The sequence below is a fragment of the Mus caroli genome, unplaced genomic scaffold (genome assembly GCF_978045245.1).
Source record: "Mus caroli unplaced genomic scaffold, Mus_caroli_1 scaffold_9, whole genome shotgun sequence".
In the NCBI taxonomy this organism is placed as follows: domain Eukaryota; kingdom Metazoa; phylum Chordata; class Mammalia; order Rodentia; family Muridae; genus Mus; species Mus caroli.
The window spans coordinates 78506515-78528192 of record NW_028227264.1 but is presented as its reverse complement, the minus strand read 5'-3'; the positions used below and the strand labels follow the sequence as shown (position 1 = coordinate 78528192).

Genomic DNA, 21678 nt, shown 5'->3' with positions numbered 1-21678 from the left:
AGTGATGGACTTGGCAGCATGTATGACAGGAGGCCTACATATACCACGCCAGGATTACCATGGCTGAGCAAGTCCCTAGCCCTCCTGCTCCCAAGCTTAATGGAGAAGACCCAAAACACCTCTACGGCCTAAAGTAGTCACTGCTTTCAGCAATGCTATGACCTGCCCATCCTGTCCTCAAGTTTAGGACATGAAGAACCTAGAGGATCATCTTACCTCAGCCCCGTGCTGGGATCGCTGCCTCCTACCCTGTCATTGTCTGGGGTGTAAGTCTTGGCTTCCGCAGGTCAGTGGTGCTTAAATGACAAAGGCTGCCAGCCACATCCCACCCTGAAAGTCTGTAGCAGGAAGGATGCCACCCACAGATGCTGTGCAGACTGCCGTTCCCTGGAGATGCTGGAGTGATAGCCTTGGCCTTCCCTGGCAAGGACCAGAGCATCCATTCTGAAAGCTCTCAGCACAGTGTGTGTGTCCTGCCTCCAACAAGCAACCATGCACACCCAGGCTCAAAACATTTATTGTTGATGGCCACCTGACACTAGCCTCCTCAGGCTGTCCCTTCCAGTGACTCCAGGGAACTCAGGCATTGAACACATAGTGTTCAGAGGCCCCACGTCAGCCTGGCATGGTGGTGCATATCTTTAATCCTAATACTCAGGAAGCAGAGACAGGCAGATCTCTAAGTTCCAGGCCAGCATAGTCTACTTAGTGAATTCCAGGTCAGCAGGGTTATGTACAGACCTTGTCTCAAGAAAACCTTTTTTTTTTTATATGTGTATATGTGCAGGGTATGTGCACATGAGTGCAAGTGCCTGCAGAGAACAGAAAAGGGAGTCAGATCCTCTGGGGTGGGAGATATGGATGGTTGTGAGCATCCTGATGTGGGAGAACTCAGGCCCCTTGGAAGAACAAGAAGTGCTCTTAACTCCAGCCCCAAACTTTGGCCACGTGGGCGAACATGTCTATGTTCCCGCTGACCTGGGCCCTGCCCTCCGCAACATGTCCACCCTCCCCGGTCCTCCCTGTCTGCTTTCCTCATCCACCTGGTGTGTGTCCCCACCTCCAAGCCTCTCCGTGCTGTGCCCAGTCTTCTCACCTCCAAACTAGATGGATGGAAACTGCCAGTTCTGTGTATCCCCCTGAGCGCTGGCTTCACTTGCAGGGACCCTGCCATGTCTCCATGCCTGGCAGCCAGTGGGCACCCGGCTTGTGACATAAAGACGCGTGTTGGCCCAGGGTCTCTGGCCTGGCCCTTGGTTGCTCAGCTCCGCATCTTCCAGGCCCTGTGTGCCGCCCATGCCTCCTGAACCATCGGCAGGCCCTTCAAGACGAGACCAGGACTGGCAGGAAGTGTGTGGACAGTTGGTGTCGTCGCGTCCGTCTGCCTTGCCTGGGAATGCCTTGGCTGTCAAGTGCCAGGAACATGGGTCGGCCGCGGTGCCTCCAACGTCGAGAGGCGTATGTGTTGTAGCCGTTCTCCTCGATGCGCTCCCGGAACCTACAGTCCACAGAGTAGACCCGCTGCAGGGCGGGTGCGTGAGACTGGCTGTCTGCACCATTAACCATTACCACCCAGTAGCTGCCCACCGCCAGTCACTCACCGACCCATAGAGGCGGCCCCTGCGATTCATGGCCACATAGAAGCCTGAGTACACAGCTTTGATCACCACAGTGCCCACACGGACAGAACGGATCTCCACTATACCTGAGTGGAGACAGGAGTAGATGGTCAGGCAGCAGCCACACGTGGGCTCTTCAGCTCCCATCACCACTGTGTCTCCAACCCCAGCTGGCATGGACCCTGGAGACTAAGGAGCGCAGGCTGGCCAGAAAAGACTGAAGCGCCAGGCCATGCTTAAGTACCGGCTGTATGCCCTCTGTTTCTGCTTGGGCACCGGCTGTATGCCCTGTTTCATGGAGCCTACATAACCCAGGGGATGGGGTGCCAACTGTACCTACTTCCAGAAGGGAAACTGAGGCCCGGGATTGGAAGAGCCAGCTTTGGACTTCATCTGTCTGCTCAACCCCCTGTGACCATCCCTGGCAAGCCCTAGCTGGCTCGGAGTCTGAGCTTTCCTCTAGGAAGGGGGTTCAGGGAAGGCTTGAATCCCACCACAGGCCTCTGGACCCAGACTGTCTTTGGAAACTTGAGGCCTCATGCTGGGGACATCAGCCACACCATTCTTCCACCATCCCTTCCTGCTCTGAAAGAAGTACATTTGCTTCACCCCAGGGGGGGACCGTCTGCACCTGCCATCTTGGTTCACAATGCAAGTTAAGGAGGGAAGAGCCCCATCCCCACAGAGTCTTTCATCTGTCACCCCTGTCTCTATCCAGGTGGGATCTAAATCTCAGACATACCGAAGGGCCAGGTCACTCAGCTGGGCCTCTTCCTCAGCCTGGGGCCACCCCGCCTGGCTGTGCTACCATGGATGGACCTGCCCAGCCAGTCCCCTGTCATAGCCCTTGTCCTCTGTGGCCTAATGAGGGCCTTGGAACCCAGATGAAAGCCACTGGGATGGGCAGTGCCCTGTCACCTGCTCAGGGCTGAGCTCAAACCCTCCCAGTAACTCTGCCAGTGTTTAGCACCAGAGAAGCTGGCTGTGGCCTCCCCATCACCCCCAGCTTCCACCTCACAGTGGCCTCGCTTTTTGCCACATACATGCCATAGGCATTTATGGAAGGCCTTCTGTATGCAAAGCAAGACTCACTCCCTTTCTGGTCTCTTAGCAGGACCTTGAGATCAGGGCATTCCATCTTACCTCATATGCCAAATAGGGATGTCTGGGAACAGAGGGAACCCCAATTCAGGCAGGTCACAATCCCAGGAGAAGCAATCTCCCTTCATCAGTTTGCCTTGTAAGTAGGCCACTGACCCCACCCAGCAACTCCTGCTCTGCTTAGGAGCCCATGGGATGCGTGCCCATCTCCTGCTGCCCCAGCACTCACTGTCCTGGCCGTGCCGCCAACGCGTCCCCTGCACCCGACCACCAAGGTCCACACGCAGGAAAAAGTGAGTGGAGGAGAAGAGGCGGCGCCAGCGCACGTCGCCCTCCAGATGCGGGTACCCTCCCGGAGCGCCCGGTGCCCGCGCCAGCAGCAGCCAGGCTAGGCCCAGCCAGAGGCGGCTGCGCATCCCGACCTGTGCCGGACAGCGCGCGGTGTTCCAGCTGCACGGTCGGGGGCGGGGCTAGGGCTGCTGCCGTCCAATGGGCGCGTGGGGGCGGGGCCTCGACTCCAATTGCAGGTTCTGTGGGCTCCTGTTTGTCCCTAGTCTGGTTGTCACCAAGGGGGGCGGATACAGGTGCAGGGCTGGAGAGAGATACAGACTAGAGACTGAACAGCGAGATTACAGAGGAACAGAGATTGGAGACAAAGAGCCCAGAGATGGAGAGACCAGAGAGATACCAGAAACAGAAGACAGAGTAAACAGAGAAGGAACAGAGGTGAAGGAAAACCAGACCAGAGATAGACTGAAACCAGAGAGACAGAAGGAAGGGGAAACAAAGAAACAGACAAAAGACAAAGATAGGAGACAGAGATGTACAGACAGAGACAGTGAGAGACAGAGATAGAGACAGGTGGCAATGAGGTATGCTCAATTTCAAAAGGTGTCAATTGTAGTGACAATTTTGGAAATTTGTGGGGTTTTTGGGTTTTTTGGTTTTTTGAGACAGGGTCTCTCTGTGTAGCCCTGGCTGTCCTGGAACTCACTCTAGACCAGGGTAGCCTCAAACTCAGAAATCTGCCTGCCTCTGCCATCCAAGTGCTGGGACTAAAAGCATGCGCCACCACTGCCCCACTTGGTTTCTTTTAAAAACACAGAAATATTACAAGAATGTGTTTTTGTTTTAATCCCAGGTGTGGGGTGTGGGGCTGCTTCGGACTGTCCACAGCAGCTGACTATGATTTGCCTCGTGCTCTAGCAGAGGTGTGGTTTTGCCAGCTGCAGGTAGTTTCTGAGATTGAATGCCATTTGGAATGTTGGGAACCTGTCAGAGGGTATATAAATGTTAGTACCCAGCCAGGTGGTAATGGTGGTGCATGCCTTTAATCCCAGCACTTGGGGAAGCAGAGGCAGGTAGATCTCTGTGAGTTCAAGGCCTGGTCTACAGTGCAAACACTAGGACAGCCAGGGCTACACAGAGAAACCCTATCTTGAAAACCCAGCTAAACAAACAAACAAACAAACAAACAAATACATAAATAAATACATAAATAAATACATAAATAAATAAATAAATAAATAAATAAATAAATAAATGTTAGAGCCTGCATAGTTGGTTGTTGGTTGTTCAGGGGGCTTGGTTACAGTCTGTTAGTAGTTATGGTCAAAGAAGAAACAAGAAGAAAGAAATTAGATTCTCCTCCCCCTCCCTGTCCTTCTTTCTCTCTTATCTAGTGACAGGGTGGTGAGACTTGGGGGCGAGGATAAAGGGTGGGAAAAAAGAACCCACAAAGTAGCAAAAATGGGCTACACCTGGTACTTCAACAAGGGGCTTGAAAGGTAAGGATAAAAATGGGAAATCTGACTTCAATTGCCCATAGAGGAAATGGCAGGGGGTGAAGGAATGGATTGTGTTTTTCAAGACACCAGCAAAAATTTATTGGTGCTGTTACTACTGGAATATCCCATGCTTTGCTCCCAGAGGGGATTTTCTGTTTTTTTTCCTTTTATTCTTTGTATGTTCCGTTTTGAAAAAAAAAAAATTGGAAGAACAGCTGAGCAGTTGGGAAAATTGCAGGTGGAAATGGAGGGGCCTGAGAAACAGCAACAAAAAAGAAAGGCTGAAATGGAAAAACAAATGGCTGGAGAGTGCAACTGGAGAGGGTGAGGGTGGAGGTGGAAGGGCTTGGGAAGTGAGGAGCACCGGAAAGAGAGAAGGAAAAGGCTCAGTCTGGGTGACTGAGAAAGAGAATGGGCAGTAGATAAGGGATCCAACTGGTGTTGGTTCTAACATGTACCATGCTGATATAATATATCAAGCTATAGCTACAGGTCTCCAATATCAAAATGCTTGGTGCTTCAATTGCAGGAAGTACAGTCATTTGCAAAGAGACTGTGACCAAGCTGCAAAATGCCCAGTGCTTTAATTGTGGGGAATATAGTCATTTGTAACAAAATTGTGAACAAGGCATCTCAGAGGACAATGATTTTTCTAAATATAAACCAGAAAGAAGGCCCAAGCTTCCAGGGGTGTGCAGGTAATGTGGCAAGGGTTGCCACTGGACCAATGAGTGCAGATCTAAGAGAGATACTCAGGATAATTTCTTACCATCTGAAACACCTTGGGGGCCTAGGTTGAGGCCCTGCAGCAAAAAGCACGAGCAGTCAGCCAAGGAACGACATGCAGACTGAGAAACGTTCCCTTGGCATCGGAGATTTAATACAAGCTGCAGCTGGCAGTGCAGCTCTAGACTTAGCCACAGGTAAACGTCTTACTCTAGCCCCAGAAACTCAGTGTTACCGTCAGCCCGACCAGCTGGATTGAGCTTACACAGAACAATGTGACTTCTTCATCTTGGAGATTCTGAGGCTTCCCCTGGGGAGGGCCTCTGCCATGGAAGAACTGTCAGGGAAAGGTGAGGTGAAAAGTGGGCACAGCAACCGAGGCGAGAACCTGTGTTTGGGCAGGAAGGACAGACATATATGTCACTACCAGGTTATGGGGCACTGAGGACAAGAGGACAGCATCTGGGCAGCAGAACTGGGGCAGTGTGTCCACCCAGACACCTGCTCCTCACTGCAGACACACCCATCCCCAGGAGACACCCAGGGCAGCCATGGCCACCCGCACCTGCCCGGCAGCCTGTGGCTGTGAGGTTAGATGCAACAACCGTCAGATGCAGTGTAGAGTCACTGGTGCTGGGGAGCATTGATGCTTAGTGTCAGTCCCCTCCCCTTGGCCCCAGGTGACACCTTTAAATAGCACCAGAGTGAGGTTTGCTGGCAAGTTTACCTTTTGGGGAGCCCTCTGGAAAGACAACTAGCCCTTCAGGATGCCAGGATTCCTTCCTGGTGGCTCAGTAGATTCTGTCTCTTCCTGTGCCTGGGCAGGTCACAGCAGGGGGTGGTGCCCAGGATAAGAAGGAGCAGCCTTTCCCAGGATGCCTGGGTCCATCTGGAACTCACACAGCACACACATAGCAAAAGGCCCTGAGCCTCTTTCTGGCCATCCGTAACTGCATCCTTCCTCTGTAAGAAAGGCTGACCGGGGGTGGGGTGGGGTGGGGTGTCTGTCTGGAAGGGTACTGAGGAAGTCTAGGCAGGTTGATGGAAAATAATGTGGCATACAGCACCCAGTGCTACCAGGCCACTTTTGTTCCATGGCCAGAACTCAAAGTTCCTCTCCTAGGATAAACCCCCTGCATCCCCGGACATGCCCCTGGACATTTTTGGATTCCCTGTAATGAGATGCCAGGACGCACACCTGGGAGGTGTCTGACTTGGTTTAATTTAATAACAGCTCATTGAAATACAATTTACATACCACATAAATCACTCATTTAGTGTATAAACTCAGTTAGCAGTGCATAAGCATTGGGCAACTCCTGTCTGTCAAACTCCAGAATGTCCCCTCATCCCAAAGGAAGCTGTCCCCTGAGCAGTCATCTTATTTTCTTCCCAGCTCCCAGTACTCTCAAGTCTGTGCTCTCTGGATTCTCCCGTTCCAGGCATTTCCTGTCGTGGAGACATCCACTGAGTGTCTTTTGAGAGCTGGTTCTCTCACTGAGCAGCACGTCCTTGAGGGCATGTGTGGGAGTCTCACTCCTGTTCGGGGCTGAGTAATATTCCAAGATAGGGCTAGCCCACACTATGTGCCTGTCATTCAGGTGTGTGGAAACGACTGTCTCCACCTTCTGGGTGCAATGACTATTTTAAGTTTTGGTGTGGATGTGGGTTTTCACTTCTTCTGGGCGCATACACAGGGGGGAGTGGGGAATTGCTGGGTCATGTGGGGTGGCGGCAGGGGCAGGGCGGGGATTGCTGGGTCACGTGGTGACAATGTTCAGCACTTCTGCTTCAGTCTCCTGAATGCTGGCACGGCAGGTGTGGGATGAACACTCCACAGCAGTCTGTTCCTTTCTTTTCTGAGAGGGTTTCTCTGTGTAGCCCTGGCTGTCCTGGAGCTCACTCTGTAGACCAGGCTGGCCTTGAACTCAGAAATCTGCCTTCCTCTGTTTCCAGAGTGCTGAGGTTAAAGTGCTGTGTGTTGCCAAGACAGGCTCTTTCTTATTTGGTTAGTTTTGGATTGAGCTCTAAGGTAGACGTCAGAAGATCATCCTCTGGACTGTCTGCTACTCTATGGGGCCTGAGGATGGAACTCAGGTCTGAAGGCTCGGTGATAAACACCTTCAGTTGCCGAGCTACCTTGCGGGCTGGCCTGACTTTTTTGTTTTCATTTTTTGTTTTGTTTTGTTTGTTTTTGTTTTTGAGACAGGGCGACTTCTCACTCTATAAACTAGCTCAGGCTGGCCTTGAACTCAGCATCCTGAGTACTGGTCTGCCATGACGGGCATGAGCTGACACTACTCTTGGCAAGAAACTAGGAGGGATCTAAGAATTGAACCCAGGCCTTTTTCACATGCTAGGCTCTACCCCTGAACCAGGTCTCCAGCTGCCTCTCTGTGGCATGCTAGGTGGAGCTCCTAACCACTCCCAAGCTCCTCTCAGGGTGGGGATGCTAGATGTAGGATCCACCCTGACCAAGCACCCACCCCCTTACTGGGGAGTCTAGACAGGGGTTCTGCCTATGGGTCTCAATAAGCTGTAGAGGTTTTTCCTCATACTCTCCATCCTCCTGAATATCTGAGACCACAAGCATGGACCAGGCCAGGCTTCAAAATTCTTTTTTTTTTTTTTTTTTTTTTTTTGGTTTTTCGAGACAGGGTTTCTCTGTATAGCCCTGGCTGTCCTGGAACTCACTTTGTAGACCAGGCTGGCCTCGAACTCAGAAATCCGCCTGCCTCTGCCTCCCGAGTGCTGGGATTAAAGGCGTGCGCCACCACGCCCGGCTATGGAAACTCTTGATATGGAAAGTTTGGTGCTCCAGCAAATCAGAGGAACTTGAATAATACGGGATACGGGAAGAACTGGTGTCCCTGATTCTTCTGGCCCACAGAGATGTGAGCTGTCTTGGAGTTATAGGTCCTGCTGCTTCATCCCTGGGGACCAGGAAGGTGACCCCAAGAGGAAGTCAGGATTGAGGTCACTCTGCCTCGGGTATCCTGGGGAATGATCTGAGCTAGTTGCAGAGGGCAGTGCCCAATGCTGAAATCATTCCCAGCCAGTGACATCATTAAGGCCCCGCCTGCTTGGGCAGCTTGAACTGTATAATGGAGGGGCCACAGGTCTGGTCCTCAACTTGAGTGCAGGTGGCAGCAGCCTGAGTTTAATCAGAGGAAGTGCCAAGAGTCCTGTCCTGGAGGCTTCTCTAAAGGCTTGGCTGCTCTTCTCATGCCCCAGGGCCTTTGCACTGGCTGGCATTTCTCCCTACCTCTGTCCCTGTCGTCACGCTAGTCTTTCACATAACAGCTGGCCGGAGTCCCCAGGGCTGTCCTCCCTGAGCCCCGCATGGGTATGATCTGACTGTCTACACCTAAGCAGATCACCTGACAACACGTCTCTATCTGGCTCACTCTTCTTGCTCTGTTCTGTCTGCCTGTCCTGTGGAGGCCAGGATGAGTGGGAACATGATCTTGAACCACAGCTTGCATTTTCCATTGAAGTTTAAGGAAACATGGGCTTTCTCACACATCTTTCTGAATGCCCCGTGCAGTGGGGTCACTTCCTGGAGTTCTCTGAACCTTCACAGTTGAAGTGTAAAGACTGAGAACCAGAGTTAAGCACATTGCTTGCTCTCCTTCTCTCCCTCTCCCCCTCCCCCTTTTCCCTTTCTCCTTCTCTGTCTCTCTCTTAATAATTTATTTTTATCTTATGTGCATAGGTAGTTTGTCTGCATATATGTCTGTATGAGGCTGTTGGATCCCCTAGAACTGGAGTTGCATTCTGATCTGCTGTGTGGATGCTGGGAATTGAACGGGCCCTCTGGAGGAACAGCCAGTGCTTTACACCAATTAGCCATCTCTAGCTCCAAATAGACTTTAGGATATTTATTTATTTAATTGGTTTTTTTTCCATTTGTTTGTTTGTTTGTTTGTTAAAGGTGTGTGCCACCTGGGGTTAAGAGCACTGACTGACCTTCCAGCGGTCCTGACTTCAATTCCCAGCAACCACATGGTGGCTCACAACCATCTGTAATGGAATTCAATACCCTCTTCTGGTAGACAGAGATAGTGTACTCAGATACATAAAATAAATAAATCTTAAAAAAAAAAAAAACAGCTGGGCGTGGTGGCGCACGCCTTTAATCCCAGCACTTGGGAGGCAGAGGCAAGCGGATTTCTGAGTTCGAGGCCAGCCTGGTCTACAGAGTGAGTTCCAGGACAGCCAGGGCTAAACAGAGAAACCCTGTCTCGAAAACCAAAAAAAAAAAAAAAAAAAAACAAACCAAACCAAACCAAAAAAAAAATAACAAAAACAAAAGCAAAAACGGTGTGTGCCACCCAGCTCTGTGTTTGTGTGTGTGTCTATCTGTCTGTTTGCTTGCTTGACTGCCTAATTGTGTAGCCTTGGCTGTCCTGGAACTCACTCTGTAGACCAGGCTGGCCTCGAACTCAGAAATCTGCCTGCCTCTGCCTCCCGAGTGCTGGGATTAAGGGCGTGCGCCACCACGACCGGCTCAGATGCAAATTTAAGCACATAAAATACACATAAAATCTTGTCTCAGGGCTGGTGAGATGGCTCAGTGGGTGATTGGGTGCCTGATTGAGACAAGATTTTTTTTTTTTAAGATTGATTTATTTATTATATGTAAGTACACTGTAGCTGTCTTCAGACACTCCAGAAGAGGGCACCAGATCTCGTTACAGATGGTTGTGAGCCACCATGTGGTTGCTGGGAATTGAACTGTGGACCTTCGGAAGAGCAGTCGGGTGCTCTTACCCACTGAGCCATCTCACCAGCCCTGAGACAAGATTTTATGTGTATTTTATGTGCTTAAATTTGCATCTGAGCCGGTCGTGGTGGCGCACAGCCTTAATCCCAGCACTCGGGAGGCAGAGGCAGGCAGATTTCTGAGTTCGAGGCCAGCCTGGTCTACAGAGTGAGTTCCAGGACAGCCAAGGCTACACAGAGAAACCCTGTCTCGAAAAAACAAAACAAAACAAAACAAAGTTTTGAATCTGCCTGCCTTTACCTCCAGAGGGCTGGGATTATAAACCCACAGCTCTCACTGATGGGCTCCAGACAGTAGAAGCCCTAGTACTGAGAAAATGAGCCCAGGTCCTGTCTTCTCAGGAGGGTACTGTCTGAGCTACAGAATTAGCCTGGAAAATTTAGTGAGATTCTGTCTCAAATATAAAATGCTGGTGCGTGATAGCACATCTGTCATCCGGCACCTCCTGAGCTAGGAGGCAGGAGGATCAGGAATTCACTGTCATCTTTGGCCACATAAGAAGTTTGAAACCAACCTGGGTTACCTGTAGGTAGGTCCCTTAGTCCAACACTGGGAAGGAGGAGACAGCAAAGTCAGGCTTTCCAGATTAGTTCTCATACATGTAATTTGGAAGCCAACATGAGCTACATGGACTCTGTGAATGTGAATGAATGGATGGATGAATGAATGAAATCGCGATGTTGTACTATTTACACTTCTTTTCCATCTTTCTACGGCCCTGATTCCATTTGCACAACACGTATACATACAGAGAGACAGAGACAGAGACAGAGACAGAGAGGAGGAGGAGGAGGAGGAGGAGGAGGAAGAGGAGGAGAAACAAATAGGGTAGGGACTGGGCGTGGTGGCACACGCCTATAGTCTCAGTACTGGGTGGCAGAGCAGGAGGATAAGGAGGATATCTGTTGAGTTCTAGGGAATCCTGTTAAATTCCAGGACATTCATGGCTACATAGTGAGACTTTGTGCCAAAAATGTGCATATAGTACATAATATATACACATATGTAAATGTTACGCACATATATACGAACAAATAAAATAAAGCAGAGACCAGTCAAAGAACAAAAAAAGAAAATATATAAAAACTAAAGAGGGAACTTGGATATGAAAAGAACGAATCAGAAGAGTATTTCTGCGCATGCTCTCTTGCCGCCACGCTGCCCGCTGCCTCTTGGGAGTTGTAGTTCTCCTTCGACTCCTCTCATGGGGCAGACCCTAAGAGCGCTTCCGGCAGTCGCAGAACTACAGCTCCCTGCAGGCGGCGCGTGCGCGTGCGCACTGCGGGCAGCAGGCGGCATGTCGGCGCTCCGGTGGACCCGAGGCGCAGCCGGGCTTGGCCGGGTTCTGCGCTCCCCTGGGCCCCACCGCCCGGCTTCGGAGGAAGGTAAAGGAGTGTCGGACCCAGGACTATAATCTTCCTTTCCTTGGGATCCCGGTCACCTCCAACCTCTGTTCTTTGACCTATGGAGGAGTTTCTGGGGACCCATTTAGCTGGGCACTAGTTGGCAACATCTCTCTAGATCCGCAGGGCACTTTGACTTTTGATTGTTGCTCGCTTTTCCAAGTCCACAGTTGGGGACTTACGGATAATGACATTGATCTTTGGCTACTTTTAGTTAGGAGTACTTCTTGCTGGATCCTGCACTCTGACCCTTAAATAGCTTTGGCCTGTTCTGCCCTTGAACTTGGTCTTTTTCTGGGTCTGGATTTCTTTGGGGGCGGGGCGTGTTATTTTTTTGAGCCATGGTATTTCCATGTGGCTCATGCTGGATGCTTCATTTGAACTCAGGTCCTACTGCTTCAACCTTCTGAGTTCTGAGATCCCATGCCTGTTCTACCATGCCTGGCTGTCCTTGTCTTTTGATCCATTTCTTTCTGGGCATGAGGGAAGTTTGAGGCAGGAACTCACACTAGCTTAACCTAGAACTTCCTTTGTAGCCCAGGCTGGAATCCAACTGGAGACCCTCCTACCTCAGCCTCCAGAGTCCTGGGGTAATAAGTGTGCATGCCACGGTGTCCACTTGATATGGTGGTTTCTGTGTTCTTATTCTTCATGTCTCTTTCCAGGGACTCTTGGTGGCTTCTGCAGCTCAAGAAAGAGCTCCGCTGCCAGTCCCCGTGAGCAACATGTCCTGAGGGAGTGGGGCCATGCTGAACTGCTGGAAGGTAAGTTGGTGTCCTAAGCCCTTCTCCACAGTGAAGCCTTGAGGGAGTGGGCTCTGCGTTGTACCTGACCACTCCAAGGGAGTATGTAAAATGGGGTCCAGAGTCCACTGAGCAGTGTTGTCTGGCTGTCCTGTGTGTGGTCCTGTGGGTCCTCTTGTGCTGGTTCTGGGAGCTGCTGTAATTCCATTCCCTGAGTTCCAGATTCCCACCTAGGACTCTCACGTCTAGGAAGACAGTTGAGGCCCCAAATACACCTGAACAATACCGGAGATGCATTGTTGGAATGCTGACATAGAAGTCTCCAGTTTTAGTCCTGCAGAGTCCAGGTGCAGCTGGAATCCAGGCTGTCTGCCTGCCTGTCTGTCTGTCTTCCTTCCTTCCTCCCTCTTTCTTCCTTTCTTTCTTTCTTCCTTTCTTTCTTTCTTTCTTTCTTTCTTTCTTTCTTTCTTTCTTTCTTCCTTCCTTTCTTTCTTTCTTTCTTTCTTTCTTTCTCTCTCTCTCTCTCTCTTTCTTTCTCTCTCTCTTTCTTTCTTTCTTTCTTTCTTTCTTACTCTTTCTTTCTTTCTTTCTTTCTTTCTCTCTCTCCTCATTCCTCCCTTCTCTTCTCTTTCTCTCTCTCTCTTTCTTTTCTTTCTTGGTTTTTCGAGACAGGGTTTCTCTGTGTAGGAAGTCCTGGCTGCTTTGTAGACCAGGCTGGCCTTGAACTCAGGTCTGCCTGCCTCTGCCCCTGTAGTGCTGGGATTAAAGGCATGCACGACCACTGACTTTGGAACCCAATTTTAAGTGTTATGCTACCAAGTCTAGTAGATGGGATGTCCAGGTTTCCCTCCTGATCCTATGTCAGGTCTGCAGGGCAGCTGCAGAAGGTGGAGACGCTTAGAGGGATGGGTTAGGAGGTGAAGACAATGGTCTAACTGTGGCTCCTGTCTACCCTCAGCAGCAACTGCTTCCTGACTCATGTTCCAGGGTATCTCATGCTGGAATCTGTCATTTGGACAGAGGGATCTGCAGACTTAGTGCATAGTGCCTGTTCCCTCTTATGAGGCTCCTTTCTATCAGGAACAGAAGACCGTGCTTTGTGGACCATGGAGCTTACAGCAGCCATGTAACTCTTCTACTCCTGACAGACCAACCAGTTCTGCCCCAGGGCCTTTTTGCACCTCTTGTCTCTTGGGTCCCTTCAGAAAGAAGTCGGTGTCCCTGTCTGCCACCTGTTTGCTTTGCAGGTGGCCTCACACAGATGTGTCCTCTGCCTCTGATGTGCCCTGAGTGCCACGAGATGTTCACTGAGGCAGGATCTCCCCAGACTCTGGTCCTCTCGCATGCACTGCACTCCTCCCAACTTTCCTTTTGTACACCTGTGAGCCAGGCCCCTGCCTCACACTGACCTTGGGCCAGGGACTGGAGTACCGGGAGGGGAGACAAGCAGTTGGTCTTGGCAACCAGCGCCTGAGTTGTAGCCTTGTGGCTCAGCCTGCCTTGTTTCTGCGCTCACTGCTAACCATGGCTGTCTGCTTGCCAAGACCCTGGCCAGTCTTTGGCCTTTTTATGTGCAAACTTGGTTACTGCTGAAAGCCATATAGCAGGGGCCACCTTGTATGGTGCCAGTGATTGCCTTTTGGTCCTTAGGGCACTGAGTCACGGATGTTTGCAGTTTCTACCGAGCTGTATCAAGTATGTGCCTGTATCAAACTGCAGGTTACTATATATTAGCCAGTGAGGTCGGAGCCCTTAAGGCTGGCGGAGTGAAGGAGGGAGAAGCAGAAGCAGGCGACAGCCGGCAGGAGGTGTTAGGAGGGTTGGCAGGCAGAGCCAAGGGCATGGTGACAGCCAGGAGACTGTTTGGGATGATCCTGGGGTAGGCTCAGAGCATCCTGAGCTGCAGGAGTGGTTCATACCCTTCTCTGCTCTCTGCAGTGCTGGAGGCTCGGGTGCGGCAGCTCCGGGCAGAGGGCACACCTGAGATGAGGGTGAAGAAGGTGCAGGTGGACCGGCCTCCACAGGGCCGCAGCAGCCGCTGGGCGCAAAAGCTAGAGGCTGAGAAAAGGGTGAAGCAGAGGCGCCAAGAGGAAGTTGACCAGCAGAAGCAAGCCCACTCACAGGAGTACTGGACCCTTCACAAGGAGCCCAAGATCTGGAACAAGAAGCTGGCTGGGTACCTGCAGCCGAGCAAGAAGGGAACACCCACGAACTCAGAGGAAAAGCAGCTGGCCCAGGCCCTTCAGGCTGCTCTGGGGAGGCTCAGCTCCCGTGAGGCAGAGGCCCTGGCCAGGAAGAAAGCCAAGGCGGTGGAGGCGCAGATCCTGGTCCTCCAGGAGAAGTTCCTGGCTTTCTTTGAGTGCTGTGTCTGCACCGGCCAAGTGCCCCTCGCTCACCACGTGCTGGTCACTCACCATAACAACGGAGACAGACAGCATGTGCTCACACTGCACATGTATAACACCGTGATGCTTGGCTGGGCCCGCAAGGTGAGACCTGGCTCAAGGGCTGCTTCCTTCCCACGGGGTAAATTCCTTTAGGTTTTTCAGAGAGAAAACGCTCTTTCCTTAAAAATGAACAGTCAAACAGAAAACAAAACAAAAACCGATCGGAAGATCCAGGCATGGTGGCGCAAGCCTTTAATCCCATCTCTTGGGAGGCAGAGGCAGGTGGATCTCTGAGAGTTAGAGGACAGCCTGGTCAACACATTAAAACCCTGCTACCCCCTAAAATGAAGAAGGAGATTGGGAGGGCCTGAGTGTAGTTCTGTGCAGGACTTCAGAGTCTCCTGTGCAGGGGCTGCCGCTGCTGTCCCAGTGGCTACTAAGCCTTGTTGGACACATTCCATGCTCCAGGATGGGGCGCTTGCTTCTCTTTCTGTGTGTCCCTTTGGTGCTATGAGAGCTGTGTGTCCTCAGTTTGTTCTCTAGCATCTTAGCAGTGTAAGAGAGTGTCAGTCTAGGAGTTCAAAGACAGAAAAACAAAATAAAAACAAGGAAAGGACAGAAGAGCAGACAGGAGGCAGGTCTGTGAGTTCAAGGCCAGCCTGACCTACTTAGTGAGTTTCAGGCCAGCCAGGGTTACACAGTGAGACAAGTCTCAACAAACAAACAAAGAACCACAACAAAAACCAAGCCAGCTATAAAACACAAGTCCTGAAGCTGTAGCTTAGTGGTAGAGCATATGCCTGGCCTGCAAGAGGCCCGAGTTCAGTCCCCAATGACGCAGTGTCCCTCAGAAAGATGCCCTGTGTCTCACCTACTGCCAGATCCCCCCTCCCAAGTCACTGAGGATTTTAGGGAACAGATTGGTCAGGGTCCAGGTGTTGTTCTTGACCCCACCTTGTCCCCAGGGCTCCTTCAGAGAGCTGGTCTATGTGTTCCTCATGCTGAAGGATGCTGGCCTCTCCCCAGACCTGTGCTCCTATGCAGCTGCACTCCAGTGCATGGGACGCAGGGACCAGGATGTTCGCACCATCCAGAGGTGGGTCAGGAATGTGCTGGGGACTCACTCCCCCCACCCCATGCTCCCATGCTGAGTTTGCACACCCCCACCCCTACCCCTGTATTGCCTCAGGTGTCTGAAGCAGATGAAGGAAGAAGGCTTCCAGCCCCAGCTGCTCTTCACTGACCTGGTCCTGGAAGAGGAGGACCGGGCCGCGCTCCTGAGAGCAGTGGTCAAGGCTGAGCCTGCCTTTCGTCCACTGCCACAGGCCCCAAACCCAGTTAACACATCCACACTGCTCAAGGACATCTATAGCAAGGTGAGTCCCAGGCAGGAAGCCGTGACAGCCTATTTCATTCCCTCCTTGCATCAGGCACATGTTGGTCCCCTCATAGAGGAGCACCCACAAATCCACTTCCTCTGGATTCTCCTGTTCTGGGTGTTTGCCCTAATCCCTGTGGCCTTTTGTATCTGGCTCATCGATTACAGTGTCCTCAAGGTCCCTTCATGCTGCGGTATATGTTGGAAGCTCGCTCCTACTCATGGCTCAGTTGTATTCCAGTGTGTAGGCGGGGCCTCCTGCGTATCCATCATCTTTTCGAGGGAATTGGGCTGTTTGTACTGGGAGTTAGGTGTCTGAACTCTTTTTTTTTTTTTTTTTTTTTTTTGAGACAGGGTTTCTCTGTGTAGCCCTGGCTGTCCTGGAACTCACTCTGTAGACCAGGCTGGCCTCGAACTCAGAAATCCGCCTGTCTCTGCCTCCCGAGTGCTGGGATTAAAGGCGTCCGCCACCATGCTCGGCTGGTGTCTGAACTCTTAGTACTCTGGATTTTTACTTTGAGTGGACATGCCTTTGGCAGGGGGCTTCTTGACAGGGTGTAGTGCCCAGCCTCACTGCCTCCTGTGCCCAGCAGGAGGGCCCTGTGTCCTACCCAAAGCTGCACCTGCCCCTGGACACCCTGCAGGACCTCTTCTACCAGCAGCTGCATGTGGAGCTGAGCTCCAGTGTCTGCGTCCAGTCGGTGGAGAAGGCCCCAGTAATGTCCAAGGAGGTCGTTGAGGCGGTAAGGGGCTCATCCTGAGGCTGTACCCATCATGGCCAATAGGGGTCGGAGCTATGACCCCAGTTGGGGCCCTGGGAGGTCTTGGCAGCGGGCTTTAAGCTCAGCATGGTGACAGCTGCTCTCCCACAGCGGAAGACCCTGCAGGCCCTGCGGGAGCAATGGGAAGTGGAGCTGTTGCGCGTGTTGCGGGAGACAAAGGCCACTATGGGCCGCCAGGCCTATGAAGGCCAACCCACCCTCTACCCGTTCCTGTGCCTGCTGAGTGAAGGGGAGTTTGTGAGCATACTGATGCAGGTGGGCTGGGTATGGAGGCTCCTGGGCACAGGGCAGATGGCTGTGTTCAGGCAGTCACACCTCACGCTCCTCTTGCACCTCAGGTTCTGAAGGTCCTGCCTGCGCAGGGTGAGCCCCTTATCCAGTTGGCCCATAACCTGGGCCTTCGGGTGTTAAACCGGCATTTGGTGAAGCAGAAGCAGGTCACTAACCATGTGCAGAAGCTGGGGCAGCGGTACTCGCAGTACCTCCAGCTGCTGGCGTCTGACACCCAGGTAATGTGGGGTGGACTTCTGGTGACCCGGGTGGCTCCCTTGGAGACATCCCCTCCCTGTTCACTTCACCCCACTTGCTCCAGGTTCCACCCAGGTCCCTCCCACCACACTCTTCAGGCGCTCCTCGCCAGCTGCATCAGTACGTCTGAGCCTCGGTTCCCTCTGGAAAACGTGGGCAGCCCCACAGCTCACCTCACCTGCTGTCCTTACAGGTGGCGCCCTGCCTTCCTCGGGAGTACTGGGAATCTCTGGGCCCACTGGAGGCCCCTGTACAACAGCCCTGGTCTGTGCCGGTGCTGCTACAGCTGGGCAAGCAGTTGGCGGAGCTACTGGTGCAGGCAGTGCAGATGCCGCGCAGCCTAGCAGCCCGGCAGGGTACTCAGCGCTCCATCCCGGTGCTTTACCATGTGTATTCCTTCCGAAGCTACCGCCAGGTGAGGCTCCCAGGGCTGGCTGGCGCCTGGATGGGACACAGGGCAGCAGGTGTCTGCCATCCCCTCCGTGTGGGATGTGTGTCCAGAGCAGGAGGGGTTACATCAGTCTAGGGCTCGGAGTTTTCTGTTCTCCCTGCCTGCGTGGTCCGTCGCACAGAGGCACTGGCACTCGGCCTCTGATACATACCGTTTGTGTCTGCTTTCTCTCCCAGGTGGGCATCCTCAAGCCTCACCCTGCCTTCACACACCTGCTAGAGACAGCAGCCGAGCCCACACTGACCTTCGAGACCACGGAAGTGCCCATGCTGTGCCCACCACTGCCCTGGACGTCGCTGCATTCTGGTGCCTACTTGCTGAGCTCCACCAAACTAATGCGTGCCACGGAGGGTACCACACAGCACCAGCGTCTGCTGGAGCAATGCCCTCCTGCCCAGCTGCACGGTGCCCTGGATGCGCTCACACAGCTGGGGAACTGCGCCTGGCGTGTAAACGGGCACCTGCTGGACTTGGTGCTGCAGATCTTTAGAGACAAGGGCTGTATGCCCTTGGGCGTGCCTCCCCCGAGCTCTGAAGCACCGCGGCCGGCCCGGTATCAGCTGCCACCCGGCTCCACACCAGTGCACAAGTCTGAGCTGCGGAAGGAGTTGGCACGTTGCCTCAAGGTGGCTCGAGAGATGCATAGTCTGCGCAGCGAGGCCCTGTATCGCCTGTCGCTGGCACAGCACCTACGCCACCATGTCTTCTGGTTGCCGCACAACATGGACTTCCGTGGCCGCACTTACCCCTGCCCGCCACACTTCAACCACCTGGGCAGTGACCTAGCGCGTGCACTCTTGGAGTTTGCTGAGGGCCGGCCACTGGGGCCACGTGGCCTGGACTGGCTTAAGATCCACCTGATCAACCTGACTGGCCTCAAGAAGGGAGACTCACTGCGCATGCGCCTAGCCTTCGCAGACGAGGTCATGGAGGAGATCTTGGACTCTGCAGACAACCCCTTGACGGTATGGAGTCACGAGCTCCTCTCACTGGCAGCCCTCATCTCTGCCTCCTGTCTTTCTCTGGTCCTGCCAGCCTGTCGTCCACTCAGGCTTGGGTCACCTCCCTCATATGCTTTCAACCCTTTACCACAGCTATCCGCCTCCTTCCTTCCCACGATGTCCCCTCTCGGTGCCACTAGTGGCTCCCTAGCCCAGCAGCAGCTGCCAGCTGTCACCTGAGCGGCCCTCCTCATCCCCCTGTATCACACATGCTTGCCTAGTGTCCCTATGTCCCTGTATTCCACTGAGCTGCCTAGTCTGGCTTGTGCTGACTCGAGTCCCATGGATCCTACTCTCCAAAGGGCCGGAAGTGGTGGATGGAAGCTGATGAGCCCTGGCAGACCCTGGCCTGCTGCATGGAGGTGGCACAAGCAGTCCGGTCCCCAGACCCCGCTGCCTACATTTCCCACCTGCCAGTTCACCAGGTGGGCACGCAAGTGGATTGCCCATGGCCAAGCCCGAGGTGCCTTAGGAACTGGCATTTGCAGTTGGGTCTTATCGTAAACTGGGATTGCCCTGTGGGACTAGTCTCTTGATTTATGAGGGAGGTTGCTCCCGGGTCTCCTTGCACCAGGTGGTGGGATAAGTTTCTGGGGTGACCTGTGTGTCCCTATTGGGTCATTTGGCCTCAGCTCATAGGCACCCCTTGTGGTCAGGATGGTTCCTGCAATGGCTTACAGCATTATGCCGCACTGGGCCGAGACAGTGTAGGTGCCGCCTCAGTCAACCTAACGCCGTCCGACCTGCCCCAAGATGTGTACAGGGAGGTGGCAACACAGGTGGGTGCCAGGAAACCCCTCCTGTCCCCACTTGGGGTTGCCTTTCTACAAGTGCCTAGATGGGGTCCCTAGTGGGATGGGAGGTCACGTAATGGCTTCCCTGCCCCCTAATCCCATCCAGGTGGAGGAGTTTCGCCAGCAGGACGCCAAGGAGGGTCTACGGGTGGCTCAGGTGCTGGAGGGCTTCATCAGCCGCAAGGTGGTGAAGCAGACAGTGATGACGGTGGTGTATGGGGTCACACGCTATGGAGGGCGCCTACAGATAGAGAAGCGCCTGCGCGAACTCAGCGACTTCCCTCAGGTGTGCAGCCTGCCCGGTCCTCACCCAAGTGTGACTCCCTTCAGCACAGGGACCCTGAGCCGGGCTCTTCTGAACAGTTCTAGTCCTGTAAAGCTGCGGTTCTGGCCCCACCCACCTGCCATTCATACCGCTATGTCCCCACAGGAGTTTGTCTGGGAAGCCTCACACTACCTCGTGCGCCAGGTCTTCAAAAGTCTACAGGAGATGTTCACCAGCACGCGGGCCATTCAGGTGCGTCCCTGCCAGCCCTCTCCCATCTGGGGGGCCTCTCCACCCCGCGGTTCGCCCACCCAACCTGGTGTACTGTCACACCCACAGCACTGGCTGACTGAGAATGCCAACCTCATCTCTCACGCCGGCTGGCCTGTGGAGTGGGTCACGCCCCTGGGCATCCCCATCATACAGCCCTATCACCGCGAGTCCAGGGTCCAGGTACTTGGGAAATGCCCTTCTCCTCTTCCCCCATCTCCCCTCCTCCCTGCCAAGGGCTGGGCTCACCCCTCCCCCAATCCCGGTCTGCAGGTAAAAGGTGGCATCCAGAGCATCACCCTCACCAGCTCGGTAGATGAGAACCAGTGAGTCCTGTACTGCAGGGAGGGGAGAGGATGGAGGGATGGGCAGGAAAGGCTCTGGGCTAAGAGGGAACCAGCCTACAACTTCTGTCCACAGGAAGCCCAACACTCTGAAGCAGAAAAATGGCTTCCCGCCCAACTTCATCCACTCCCTGGACTCCTCCCACATGATGCTGACCGCCCTACACTGCTACAGGTGGGTCCCAGGACGCAGTGTGGGCAGGACGCAGTGTGGGTCCAGCAGGGCAGGCAGGCAGGCAGGCAGGCAGGCAGGCACTGGCTTCGGGCGAGTGCTGGGATACATGAAGGGTCTAGGCTTCAGTCTGTGGTATTTGGCTGCCTGGGGCATGCCAGCCTTGTTCTGCTTTCTGGGGACATGGACATGGTAGGTGCTTCCATGACGAGGGGCAGGACAGGATGGAGGCACTGCTGGGAGGTTAGGTTGCAGGAGTCCTTGGTGCAGACAGGGGCTTCCCTTTACTCCAAGACCCCGCAGCTGTTTGAGGGAATGTAAGCCATCTTCTTGAACATCTACTACCTAGAGCACTGGGGAACCAAAGGTGTCCAGGGAACCCTGGCAGAGTGCCCAGTGCTGGGGCAGACGACAGGGCATCTGTCAGAACGAGGTTCAGACAGTAGCTGGCCAAGCAGCTAGCTACCTCACTCGGAATCTCCCTGCTCAGGAAGGGCCTGACTTTCGTCTCCGTGCACGACTGCTTCTGGACACATGCCATTGACATCCCCACAATGAACGAGGTGTGTTCCGTCCACCCCCCCCCCCCCCCATGATCCCCACAAGTAGAAGATGGGGCCTTGATCCTGGGAATTTGTACCATGGCTGACTCCGAACCTGCAACTCCTCAGGTATGCCGCGAACAGTTCGTGCGCCTGCACAGCCAGCCCATCCTGGAAGACCTGGCCAAGTTCCTGAAGAAGCGTTTCTGCTCCGTCTCCAGGTGAGATACCCCCTCTGTGTCCTAGTGCCCTGCCTGCCACCTGCTGCCCCACTGATGTCTACCCTAACCTGTTTGCAGCACCAAGTCCCTAAAGCCCTCGGAGCGCGCCCTGGTCACCAAGCTGCAGGAGACACTACAGTCCTTGCCAAAGACAGGTAAGGGTTTTAAAGGGGGCATGCACGCTGGCCTTGAGGATGAATCAGTGGCCCGAGCCTAGTTCTGCACTCTTGGCTTTACAGGTACCTTCGATCTGGGACAGGTGATAAGATCCACCTACTTTTTCAGCTGACCCACACCATGCTGTCCCTAAACCTGTGCATAATGTAAATAAATGAAAGTCTGTGTCTACCTATGCCAGCCGCCACTTACTGGCGATGC

General features: G+C 53.4%; 2 protein-coding genes across 4 annotated transcripts; one reads left to right on the top strand and one right to left on the bottom strand.

Moving 5' to 3' along the window:
- Positions 1-243: 243 nt before the first annotated feature.
- On the bottom strand, positions 244-3136 carry Fgf22 (fibroblast growth factor 22). Of its 2 annotated transcripts, none has more exons than XM_021175041.3 (3): positions 2950-3136; positions 1602-1705; positions 244-1521 (listed from the first exon to the last, which is right to left on the bottom strand). In XM_021175041.3, the coding sequence occupies exons 1-3, from the start codon at positions 3134-3136 to the stop codon at positions 1324-1326; spliced, it is 489 nt and encodes a 162-aa protein (XP_021030700.1). In that variant the 3' UTR covers positions 244-1323. The 2 variants fall into 2 exon arrangements, with proteins under 2 accessions (XP_021030700.1, XP_021030701.1); XM_021175042.3 differs by having other exon boundaries at positions 244-1498.
- An 8158-nt stretch (positions 3137-11294) lies between these two features.
- On the top strand, positions 11295-21652 carry Polrmt (RNA polymerase mitochondrial). 2 transcript variants are annotated; one of them, XM_021173926.2, is made up of 21 exons: positions 11295-11404; positions 12088-12186; positions 14104-14654; positions 15518-15648; positions 15742-15928; positions 16524-16673; positions 16803-16967; positions 17051-17221; positions 17434-17655; positions 17868-18656; positions 18995-19117; positions 19349-19471; positions 19593-19772; positions 19917-20003; positions 20091-20204; positions 20295-20347; positions 20442-20540; positions 21028-21100; positions 21209-21300; positions 21379-21455; positions 21540-21652. In XM_021173926.2, exons 1-21 carry the CDS (start codon positions 11317-11319, stop codon positions 21587-21589), a joined length of 3624 nt encoding a protein of 1207 aa, XP_021029585.1. In that variant the 5' UTR covers positions 11295-11316; the 3' UTR covers positions 21590-21652. The 2 variants fall into 2 exon arrangements, with proteins under 2 accessions (XP_021029585.1, XP_021029584.1); XM_021173925.2 differs by having other exon boundaries at positions 19325-19471.
- Positions 21653-21678: the final 26 nt, after the last annotated feature.